This window comes from Lathamus discolor, chromosome 3 (assembly GCF_037157495.1).
Source record: "Lathamus discolor isolate bLatDis1 chromosome 3, bLatDis1.hap1, whole genome shotgun sequence".
NCBI lineage: Eukaryota > Metazoa > Chordata > Aves > Psittaciformes > Psittacidae > Lathamus > Lathamus discolor.
The window spans coordinates 87,558,451-87,571,515 of record NC_088886.1 but is presented as its reverse complement, the minus strand read 5'-3'; the positions used below and the strand labels follow the sequence as shown (position 1 = coordinate 87,571,515).

General features: G+C 37.6%; 1 protein-coding gene across 2 annotated transcripts in view; it reads right to left on the bottom strand.

Moving 5' to 3' along the window:
* Nucleotides 1-13,065, bottom strand: part of SP3 (Sp3 transcription factor) — a 37,791-nt gene that overhangs the window by 15,464 nt on the left and 9,262 nt on the right. The window contains exons 4-5 of one of the 2 annotated variants that reach the window (XM_065670345.1): nt 10,996-11,107; nt 9,745-10,911 (exon numbers count right to left, since the gene is read on the bottom strand). In XM_065670345.1, the coding sequence (XP_065526417.1) occupies nt 9,745-10,911; nt 10,996-11,107 (1,279 nt within the window). Of the gene's footprint in view, nt 1-9,744; nt 11,108-13,065 lie in introns of both variants that reach the window. The other variant, XM_065670344.1, reaches the window with a different exon arrangement.

The following is a 13,065-nucleotide window of genomic DNA, read 5'->3' as shown; positions in this document are numbered from 1 at the left end:
ATAAGAATTAATGTTAATAAAACACTGTATTAAGAAGTTAATTTCATTAAGATCTTACTAACATTAGACACGGGCATATACTGAGTTTGTAATGTCCGTAGCTGAATCCAGTTAGCACTGCATACACATCCTACAAGAGATATCAACATGTCCTAGCAAAGATGAATGGATCAAATTAGAGTATGGATCTGTGTTCCCAACAATCAACTCCGCTACTGAAGTCAAGCATTCCACGTCGCATATGATCTCTCCTGTTACACTGACACACGCAAGTCACACTCTAATAATGGAGATACACCTAACAATAGAAACATGTCCAGAATGTCTGCTACTGCACACTACTTAGGAACTTCTCCCTTCAACTCATGCAACGTTGGTTCCACTTCACAAACTTTCATCATGACTCCCTTACACTTTTTTCATCAGTATCTCTCTATTCCCAGTCACCTCCAAACATCACCACTATTACAGCAGCACAAAGGCTCATAATAGCTTTATAATGGTGGAGGAATGAGAAAATTGGAACAAAAAAAAAAAAAAGAGGGGCGTGTAAAACCCCTAAGAGTTGAAGATACTGGAGAAAATCATTTGCATAGACATACAATAGTTTATAGTACTATTTTAAAAAATGCAAAACTGAAATGAAATTACTGTGTTTGTAATTTTATGCTGTTTCCTGGTTATCCTGGTAAGGCAGAAAGTGTAGCTATTTCTTTAGGTATTGCTCATACGGACCATTTTCTTCTCCAGGCACACAGAAAAGTACAAATGTAAACTGGCAATTTACAGACAGGACTTTTTGATAATTATGTAGATTATATTTTAAATAGAACAAAATTAAAAGAAATATCAAGAGATGAAGTGTTTATCTAGCCTCCCTAGGATGTAGTATAGCAAAGAGTAGACTATCAAATCCCGTAGTGAATGTGATTACCTATTTTGGGGGGTGCCACTGTAATATAGAGAACAGTATGAAAATGAAGGAGAAGAAGGGACAAACCATGGAGAAAAGCAAACGGTAAGAGTCATCTCAGTGTAATGGAACTGGAGATTATGCAAAATCATATAGATGGCACCAACACTGCATTTCTCCCTCGGTGGTCCTCTGGACGTGCTCCATTCTAAATCAGTCTCAGCTGACAGAACACTACGTTTTACTCATACTCTGCAAAAAATCTGGCATAAAAAAAAGAAGAAAAAAATAAAATCTATAATCCCTAAAGCCGTGACAAGCTGATACAAACACCAGCAGATTACAGGCAACTTTTTTTCCTACCAACTAAACAGAGGCTAGATGAAGGTTACATTTTCGTTACTACATTTTCATGTTTTCATATTTCTATATGCCCATTCTTAATTAAGTTCAAAACTTAGTACTAGTTAAGTATGAAGGGGAAATTTTGACAAAAATACTGTTTCAAACTGCCTACAGTATGAAAATCACATGCTCTGTTCAAGGTGGTTTTGGTATCTAGTGAGCTAGATTTGTTACAAGTTTTGCTTTCCCCTAAAGGATGGAAATTGGGATTTTTGTGTACAACTTTGTTCCAAAGGTAGTATTTCATAGGCACAGAAATCCCAGAGATGGCTACAATATGGACCAAATTTAAGTGTATATGGCAAATAAAAACAATAACTAAGAGATTTGTTTAAAATGCTTCAGAGAATAACTAAACTGACAAGATGAAACTAGGCAGATGTAAATGGAGTTTAAACTATTCTCGAGTACATTTCAATTATAATCTAGTGTAGACAGAATTATTGCTGCCCACTAACACACCCAAGTCATTTACCTACTTGGTCGACAAATGCATCAGTAAGGTTTCACGTTCTATCTTAGGTCTGTTTCAACTAGGACTTCAAAAAAAATGCTGTTTTCTTCATCTATGAGAAAAGTTATTAGCTTATCCAACAGCCACAGAAATAGGGGTAAACTGAGAATGGAGGAGGATGCTGTGCAAAAACACTTCCTTCGAGGACTATGCCACCACTTTGGGCTTTTTTATATCTGCCTCTGCAGAATATCACATAAAGGCACTCTCAGCATTATCTGTAACTTCTCCAAAATGCAGGCTTCTAGTTTAGATGCTTTTCCTAGATGCTGAAAACCATCCTGCCTTTTTACTCAGCTAAGCTTTACAGGTTCCTGATCTGCAAAGCAGAAATATAGTCTTCCAACTGAACAGATCCACAGCAGCACTCCACATACACATACCAATTTCCTCACAGAATCACAAACCGACTGACTACAGTTTCAATGTCTTGTAATCAGTCATGCTTATTCATTTATTTTCCCCAAACAGATGCTTCCCTTCCCATCCCTTACAAGAAAACTGATGTGAATTTCCATCCCCTTTCCATCTTTTCTTATTAATTTTATTTTCAGTTTTCTCTACAGTGCAACTCACATTCCCCTAGTATCTTGACTTACCTTGCCTTAATCTCTGCATGTCAAGACACTATAATAAAGATGTTCAAATTTCTTGGACACTGTCCTTGTTTATTCCCATCCAAATTAAACTTCTTAAACTAAACTATGTAAACTAAACCCTCCCCATTAGTTGGTCAGCTGTGCAAGTCTTTTAGACATGAAACTCAGAGTTAATGATTTCTACTCTGATTTGCCCCCTAAAACTTTTAAATGTAGATTTAGGCATTTTTATTACAAATTCCATGGCAACAGAAGATACACTACAGAATGTCATCTTGAAATACCTGTGAACCTCAGTTCAGAAGACTCTCATCTAATTTCAACAGCTCTAAATCAGATTTTAAGTTTCTGAAGAAAACAACTGCTGTGTACGAGTCTACGCGCAGGATCTCACAGCGTTGAATATTTAAGCAGTAGCACCAAAGAGACTAAAAATAGGATTATAGATTTTTTTTCTCACAAGTAACGCCACATACCGTATTGCCAAGTGATCCTATGCATTAGCTTAAGCTAATTATTTAAAATTTGAATCACAAAAGTATTTAAGCCAATGCTACAACACGTATAACGCGTCAAAGAACAGTTACTGATGCTACAGTAACTGTAGTTCTTTGAGATGTGTTATCTACAGATTCACAAGACCTTAGATACTTATGGACAGTGATGCCCTTGTTTTTTCCTTTTTTTCCATAATTGAAAATATAAGAGGGGATGACTAGAAATGGGGAAGAAGAGTTATCATGCTTGATATAGAAGCAACCAGGAACTGTTGATATAGGTAAGGAAAGCAAGATGACACAGAGAAGTCTGTGACCAGCATGGTTAACTATGCCTACATAAAGGAGTGTTAGATTGCTGCTAAGGTCAAACAACAGAATTGTCAGCAGTAATTCAAGAAGGCAGAACTGTTCAATAAATATTTCTGTTCTGTATTTAGGTACAAGCCAAATAACGGTCCTATCACTAGATGAGAATGAAAAGATTCCCCCTGACAGAAGACAGGAAGATGTAAAAACAGCTACTGAAATAAACACTTAATAAATCAACAGATTAGGATAATTTTCATTCAGTAATTTTAAAAAAAGGCTGAAGAGCTCTCTGCAGTTTTAATGTTGAAAGCCTTTGGCCCTTTGAATGCTCCAGTGGGTTAGAAAAAAACTAGCACTGTGATAATACTGAAAAAGGGTAAACAAAGACTCGAAGTAAGGCAAGAATTAATGACACTCAAAATGGGATTACAGGAACAATTTGATTCAGAAGTTGTTTGTTTGGGGTTTTTTAAAAAACAATTATGACCTCATTGTTGCTATAATATACTTGAGAGTTCTGCAAACAAGTGACTTATTGGGTTACAGTAAAACATTCAGACTAAGAAAAATGAAATACAAAACATATGTGGAACACATGGATTAAAAACTGACATGAAGTTTAAATGCAGATTGAGAACTATCATTTCTGCATGATAAATAACGATGACATGCCACTGACAACGTCCTTAGAAGTTACTACCACTTGAAAAAATGTGCTTTCTACAAGCAGTGAAAGACAATTCAGTCTTATCTTCAAGAGGGCAATCACAGCTAGGATCCTAGCGAACATTCCTGGCATTGTGAAAAGACTGCCACTGTCCTTGGTAGAAATTTCAGATACTTTTTATGAGCCAGATGCCCTGAGAATTTAGCTTGAGAGATTCAGAACCAAATGGTGTGACCCCGCCGGGAGGTTCAAAAGGCAGGAAAACTGCACAGAACCTGAAACAATGGACCTAAAGTGCTGAGACTGCAAAAGACAGAAGATGAGCTTCTTCCACACTTTTTTTTTTTAAGTTGAAGCAGTATTGGAAATAAAATCCCTTGCCTCTTTCACTTCACAGATACTTGCCATACACCCCCACAGATGTAAGAGAGTCTTCCTTTTGGTTCAGGAGTATCTTGTAAAAAAAGGGTATTTGAAAAATAAAGAAAGGAGTACCTGAAACTGGGTAACATATTCTTTTGTGAACACCCTGAGGGTATCTGAGCCTAAGATAAAACAGGCTACCCTCTTCAACCTCGACAGTCTAAGCTGCAGCACCACTCAGCATACATGACCAAATACTCACTTAAGAGTAACACACATACAACAGAATTACACCTCACCAGCATGGGCTGTAAGAAAATGAATTAGACTCTGAGCTGTTTTGGAACACAGAGCAGAAAGCACATGAAGTACAGACACAGAGGAAGGATGTGACAATTCCATTTTTTCAAGAATTTAAAAAGCCAATTCTATTCCACAGCAGCAGATACTGCATTAAAAACACATAATCAGACTAAAGTTATGCAAACTTTCTTCCACTTTAAGTGAGATAATTTACTATATGCTGTTACAAGCAAGACTGTGAAACACATACAAGCATAATGGTATAATTCTTCCACAAATTATTAATTTGCTTTGAAAATTATGAGAAAATAAGGAATGTAATTTAAGCATGCTGAAATCAAACTGTTTACACAAGATTGGTACATAAATAGCTCTAATTCCTGCACTAGCTTAAGTTTGGCAGTTTCCAATTTAATTTTTCATATAAAAAAATGAAACAGTGGGGGAATTGTTTTTAAGCTATTTTAATTTTATGACATGCAAACTAAATGCCTCAAATGTAAATGGGATAGCTCAAAACAGACGCTGTTAGATGAAAATATTTACTTAACATCACTGCTTCAGTTTACCTCATGCATTTCAAAAGCTTTTTTTTAATAATTAGATCCAATTTCATAATAATACCATGCCCTTCTCTCGAAACTTCAGTATAAAGAATGCCCCAGAAGAAAAAACTGCATAACTGAAAGTAAAAATAAATAAGGTTAAAAACTGGAACTTTAAAAGAAAGAGAAAAACCTAAGTTGTTTGATACTGAAAACCAGCCAGAGCTTTTAATAAAGTTCTCGATGCCAGAAGAAAGCTATGCTCTAAGTAGTACTACTTCACCAGAAACATTAAAACACTGAAACAACCATCCCTGCAAGTAAAACTGTAAATACACTGCTTTTAAATTTGTTTGTTTGGGGGTTTAGACTGCTTTACCTAACAGAAGTTAAACCAAAGCCTCACAAGACACCAGCAGATGAAAGACAAGTTGTCACCTGGGCAACTATTTACCTTGAAAATTGTCAGCCAGCTTTTTGGCCAAATTTTGAATAGCTAAATTACTGCAGCATGATAAAGACTTCAGGTTCTGGCAGGACTGGAATGAAGTCCCCACCACAAACAGCCAGCCATTCCCGCTCGCTATCAACTGGTGTAAGCTGATCAGCAGGCATGACTGTAAGCTTCAATGGCAGCAAGCAGATGAGTCCATTCGGTAACTGGGTATACCCCTGCAGAGGAGGAACTGGGAAGAAATGCAGAGCTCAGTTTTGCAGTGGCACTTTAAGCCAGCTCTTGAAAGGATTCCTTTTGACTTGGTTCCAGCTGTAGACCAACATGGAAAACTGTTTGTAGGATTTTTTTATTTTTAAATATATAAATCTTCCAGCTGAGTGTGGCTGGGTTGATAAGCAGCAAAGTCCCTTCTCAAGCCAATGCTACTTTCTTTCAGGTCACTTGCTAGTTTCTTCAGATGCTACTGGAATTGTCAAAAGAAGTATTAAAAAAAATTAAAAAAAGATTAAAAAAAAAAAAAGAAAAAAAAGGCATTTTTATAAAAAGTTAAGCAACCCAGATAAGACCTGGTAAATCAGCTTTCTTTTCAGGAAATAACAAATCCAATACTGTGATTCAATACATTATAAATTAGCTGAGACAATATTACAACTAGATTTTCATTAGCACTGTTAAGTCTCGACAATGGCTTGGGGGGAACCCAGTAACTTAAAAATTCTTTCAAATTGACAAAACTTACAGGTTCAGAAACACAAAAACTAAGCTGGTACACTTCAGTATCCTCTTTTTTTCCAAAAGGAAGGCTACTCTAAAAGAGCAATGGGAACTGTGATTGCAATAGCTCTTTTTGTTACACACAATGTAGTATTTCATTACAAATTGCTAACAAAAGTAGACTGCTAGAGAGCTTTCTCAGATTTAACTCTGTCTCAAGCCCAGAAGACTAAAGCCAGGACACAGGTGAGAAAGATAGCCCTTTGCCAGAGTTCAACATGTAGATACTATTTGATACAGCTTTTTCTTCTGAAAAGCGATGTAACCAATATCCTTCCCTTCTCCACTGCAAGACGCCAGTAAACACAATGAGAAGGAACATTCTAACACGCTCAGCCAAGACTTCTCAGTGCATAGAAGTTTCTGGCTATGGACACCCAGCAAAGCAGATGTTTTGGTAGAAGAGTAATTACTAGTCATTTTTCAAAGAAAATTGTACATTTACTGGACAAAGCTATTAGCTTTGCATTAGGGTGGTGGTGCCTTTCCATTACATAAACAAAACGTAGGACCTAGTTAAAGACATTGTTTTGCCTCACACACTCTGTTGCTTACCTGGGAAGGGAGGCTTGGAAGAACAGCTCTCACACAATGGGCTGTAGCTACCAATTTCCAAAACTTAACCCATGGTTCTCACAGCTACATGGCTAACAGAGCAATCTATGTTATTTGGACTTCAGATAATTACCAACCATCTGTGACCCGAGACCAGGAATATGTTCTTTTTATTTTTGCCTCAGGTAGAAAAGTTTTGTTAAGTGAAAAGAGAAAATACAGCCTGATTGTATTTGTTATGGAAGGAAGCACATTATCTGGGCTGGAGGGAGAAAATACAGGGAAACCCTTCTTAACTTGCTTTAAAGCTTGTCAGTAATCTGCAGAAAAGAGGAATCAAGAAGCCTCTCACCCTTTTAGCTTTAGTTTCTCTCATTCTGCTGTCCCTTTCACATATTTTCCTCTTTCAGTTTAAAACTCAACTGGTTTTCCTCATTTGCAGATCAGAACAACAACATATTTTTGACCTGCAAAAAAATTTTATAATTTCATTACCTGCTTCTAATTGCATATTTGTTCTTCAGCCTGAAAAAAAGGTGCCACACTTATTGTGAAGGGTTATAAATGAGGAACATCACTGAAAAAGATTCTCTCAGATAACTTCGATGTAGACAAAATGTTAGATGCATATGGAAAAGACACCGAAGGTCAATCAAGATAATTCAGTCTAATTCTGTTAGTTAGAAGCAGCTTCACATTGATTGTTACTTTGGAAAAGTGAGTTCCTTGTAACATAAAGGATGGACCAATTAAATTCTCCCCAAATTTAGGGGATGGCCGTTTAACACCTTCCAGACCATTTACTATTCCTAGACAAGCAGGAAAAACGTCACTATAAATCTCTACCTTATCTTTCATATAGCCAGGTGTTTATAGCTATTCACTTCAGGCAATAGTTTCTATTCATCTACTGCTTCTGGCTATTCAATCACATTTAATCCCCATTACTCTTTTCCCCTCCCATTTGAAATTTCTCACAGGAAAATGCCATTAAGGAATGCTTGCATTTTATTATGTAACACCATTAAAACACTCTCAAGGACTGGCAATAGACTAACTAATGCACACAGCAATCTCAACTTTTTTTCACGTTTCTCTTCATTTGGTTCCTCCCTCCTTTCCCTGTCTTCTAAAGTTTCTGCTGTGCCACTCCACAAGCAGTAACATTAGCTGCATGATCCCATACCAAATATAAGTATCAGAAATAAAAAGGTTCTCATCCTCCTTGTATCTTACATTAAGCCAAAGAGCCCTTATTGCACAAGTTAGATTTTGGCATCTGAGTTTAGGTGTATTAACATGCACCATACATGCTTTTTGTTACTGATGTCTATACCCCATGTAGGTAAAAAGGTGTGATGGAGAAAAGGCCAAGACTTTCTGTGGTCACTGGAAATGGAAAATTTAAGAGTCAAGATTGTCCAAACCCCCCCCCGAACAAAGGCTGTGAGCAGTACACTCATCAACAGTTTTGTGCTGCTCCCTACAAGCTAGTGAAGAGTAGGCTTACCTAAGCGTAGGTAATTTTGTCTTGCTAACATACAACTCGCTTTCAAAACAAAATGAACAAAAAAACCCACCCCAGCTGATTATTTTAAATTCAAATTTTAGATTACAAAGGAAAAGCGAATTTCCTGACGTAGAATATACCAATATCAATAACTATGCATTATAATCAGTAGGCTTTTGAAACAAAGCGGCTTCAGCAGCTCCTCTAGGCATTTTTCATGTAATACTGCATTCTTCTCACATGCTTAAATAGGGATACAACGCAAAATATTTATGTTTTACTTAAACATTTATGTTTCAGCATCTTAATGAATCAGTCTTGGATCACATGATTATAGTAAAGCAGTTATTCCCAAGCTACTTTGTGCAACAGTGTTCCCTCCCAACTTACCTCTACTGCTCACTCTTCCCCTCATAACTAGCCTGGCCACAACCCTGCAATGATGAGATTAAATGGCTTCTGGTACAGCAAAATGTCTTGAACCTCAATCATATCTTATCCTTTCTTTTAGGTAGCTACACCCTGAAATTTGGAATGCACCGTATCAAATTTAACAAAAATAAACAGGCATGTTTATTTTTTCTCACATTAAGAAACACCTATTTTAAGAAAACATCCTTTCTCTGCTTACAGAGATAGAACACATTATGAAGTTTATCGTTAACAACTGCACATTCTGAAACATAAGGTAAATAAATAGTACTGGAAATTCACAGATGTTCTTAAGAACAGCTTCCATTTTGATTATTACATGTTTGTTTCACTTCTGCTTACACGAGTTTTGTACACCATAGTTACACCAGTATTAAACCAGTAGGAAACAAATTTAACAAAACAGCAGATGTATAACAGCACCTCAGGGGGTCTGAAAATTTTCAGGGAAAAAAAAAATTCTATCAAGGGAAGTGTTGGGATTTTCCACGAAAATTTGATCTGTTCAAGACTGGGAAGAACAGGGTATGCTAATGATATTGCTGATAGTCAGATGATAGTCAGATTTCCCCTTTCCCAATTTAGCACACAGGTCTTCTCCATGGTAAGACTTTTAAGCACCAATAAACATTTTATTAGAAGTGCTGTTAACCAATATGACCAGCTGGGAGTTACAGGGGCTTATACTAAAAGCAGCAAGGTGGGGCCATATTCTACCATTACAGGAGTTTCTAAAGGAACATCAATTGCAAATAAAAACCTGTCATCACTATGTTTAACCCACTGTATTTAGTAAGCTTCTGCAGCAAGACAATAATGTTATTCCCATTATAAGCTTTTAAACCAACCACACACAATAACAAAAAACAACCTTCTTCAAAAAGAGTAAAATAAATACCTGCAGGACTGCCAGCATTTTCTCCTTGATGCAGCTGAATACCAGCAGAATCTATAGAGTTTACTGTAACTGTCTGTAGATTTGGCAATTGAGCAGTGCTTAGACTAACTGGAGTTGACGTCAACGCCCCACCTGCTGCAACTTGACCAAGAGTGAGAGTCTGCACAGGGGTTAAAGTTATTTGTTGACCAGGTGCATTCTGAATTTGCAAGTTCTGCAAGTTCTGAACTCCTTGCACTTGAAATGTCTGCCAGGTTATCTGCCCAGAAGGGGTCACTGTTTGCGCCTGAATTAAAAAAGTTCCAGGATTCAGCTGCAGTTGAAGATTTTGAAGAGCCTGTTGAGATATACTTTGACTTGCTTGCACACCGTGGATTGTCTGTTGCGCAATACCTTGTACGATCTGGGCTTGACTGGTTGGCTGCTGAGACTCTTGAAGCTGTATGTGTTGTACAATTGGCTGTGCTGTGGAGACCTGAATATTTTGAGCCTGCGTGTCATCAGAGACTGATGTCTGGATGTAATTTCCCTGAAGATCAGAACTATGAACTTGACCACTAGTTGTGGTCAAGTTGTTTGCATTTTGTTCCAATATACTTGAACTGTCTATGGTAACGGGCAACTGTGATGAAGATGATGTTGGCACAAATAAGTCATTATCAGTGGCGGTTTCTGTGATTTCAGGAGAAACTTGCTCACCAGTCCTTTCAGAAGTATCTGAATTATCCATGGCTTGTCCAGTATTTATCAAGTGCCCATCTGCATTAATGCCTGCTGTCATGGTTTGAGAACCACTGCCAAGTCCGAGAGAATCTAGATCAACACTATTGATGGGTACAAAAGTAATATTTCCTGGCAGTCCAAGAGGGACGTTAGCAACTACTTGTGCTTGGCCAGGGAAAGACGAACCACCAATTGCAACTCCCTGAACCTGGACTTGACCAGACTGTGATAAGATATTCTGAATATTAGCTGAAGGTGTTCCAGAGGCAATGATGGTTTGATTAGAACCAGGAATGATCTGGATTTGACCAGTTTCTTGATTTATACTGCCATTATCAGAAGAGGCTGCAAAGCCAAGTTGAACCTGCTGACCATCCGCTGTCTGGATCTGGGGTATTACTTGGTATTGCACGTTAGACACTGTACCATTCGACGAATCTGATCCTGGTGCAACAGAAAAGATTTGTTGATTTTGCAAACTCTGAATAGGAAGGACATACTGCCCACTTGAAGTTACTGTGGCCGCACCTGGTATCTGTACTATATTACCAGCTTCATCCTTTATAGTGGCAGGAGCTGCAGACAAGACCTCCCATCTATTTGGGGCTCCTGCTAATTGCACAGAAGCCAAATCCCCTGTCTGAATAAAAAGAAAAAAAGAAAACACAAAATTAAAACAAGAGAGGTACAGACTACATGCTAGCACAGTCATGCAATTCAACACTAGAGATTGATACACTACTGGGAAACATGCAGCGCAGCCCATATGAACAACAGCAACATGATTAGAACTATGAAGTACAGATATTGTAAGTGAGCTAATGCCTAGTTCAGGGTAACCAACCTGTGGGTTGTGAGCTGCATGTTGCTCGCGAGCAGGTCAAAAGCAGCTCCTGTGCCATGGCTATGTCTGGTGACCAGCAGCAGGGTTATTCTGGTATGGGGGCTGCTGGGTAATCCAAATCCCTGGCTGTGGGAAGAAGGGAGCTGGCAGGGGCTGTTGGAGCTCTCATCACCAGGTTACCCTGGGACTCAGCTACGCTCCTTACCTAGCCCAGCATCTATCGCACAGAAGTGAAGGAATCGCCATGAAACCAGTGTTGCCTGTATCTCCTGGAGCTCCACTGCCTTTTGACTGACTCTGTGTAATATACGGCATAGATGTGCATGTTGTGACTCAAGAGTACAGAGAGTGTTAAGAGGTGACTTAGTCACACAGCTGGAAAGACTGAGTAGTCTCAGTTTAAGTTACACATAATACAAAGTCCTAGTATTTATAAGCTTGTATGAGTTACTGTTTCACTAGGGAAGAAGGCCTCTAAACTAAGGACTTTTACACTGAAATCACAGTTGCATTAATTATACGTATCTGTTAGGAGACACACACACACAAAAAAATATCTTTCTTCTTTAAGCTGGAACAATAGGAAAGGTCAGTGTTTCAGAAGACCCCAAATGGCTAAAGAACCAAAAGACTGATGAAGTATGCTTTTGTTTCGTATTCAGTAAAGGTAAATTGCACTTACCTTTTCTTACCAAAGCAAGCTTTTTCAGAATAGAGTATTAAGAATTAGGTTTAACATCCTGCAATGCTTAGGACAGATCTGTGTAGTCAACCAACTTGGTAAGTAACCACCAATCTAAAAAAGATGTAGTTAAGTTTCTCCTTATCTGTTTTATGGCACTACAGTAAATCAATGGAGTAACTTTTTATTTAGCAACAAATAAACAACTTGTCTTACAACTCATTCAGCTCTGTGAAAAAAATTTTGTCTCTTTGGCAGAGTCCACAGGACACAAAGCTCTAATCTGGCCTTCTACACTGATCCTGTGATCACTCCTGGTAGGAAAGTTACCAGAGCGTACCACAGCTTCCTTCTGATGCTGCACTCTGACTTCCTTTAGAAAAAAACTTGTATATGCAAATTACAAGACACAGCTTATTCTTCTCTAACATTACACTGAGACTTAGCCAGCCTGAATGAATCTTGTGGCATGCATCCGAGTGAATTTAGTCCACAGTGTAGGCTGGGACTTTCCTAGTTTCACTTTCTTATCCTGTTCCAAGCTGCAACACTAAAATGTTTACGCATACAAGAAAAATACTCTATTTAAGCCTGAGTACTTATTAAATAGTTTTATTATGCTTGGTAAACTTCATTTCCAATAAGAAAACACACACCTTGGTTCCAAATTCCTCTGTACAGATAATAAATGTGAATAAAAAGAAAAATTCTAGCCTTCCTTTGCCCTCAAAAATACATATAATCTTCAGGTAGCTTATGAGTAAATAGATACAGCATCACCAGAATAAAACTAATTTTATGGCCTTAATGCTTGAAGGATCAGAAAAACAAGTAATGGTAATTTCATTTTATCATTTTCTTCTTATATTGATCAGTCTTTCCGTTAAACATACTTAAATCCTTTTTCATGCTTATAATTTATGAGATTAGGAAAAAAAATATGCAATACTCCATATCACACCATTTTATCTGCAAAAAGGGCAAAAAAAATCATTTTCCTCTACTACCATATTAGCTTTATACTTTTATATTTACACATAGGTACTGGCTGCTGAAATGCTGCTAAGAAGGT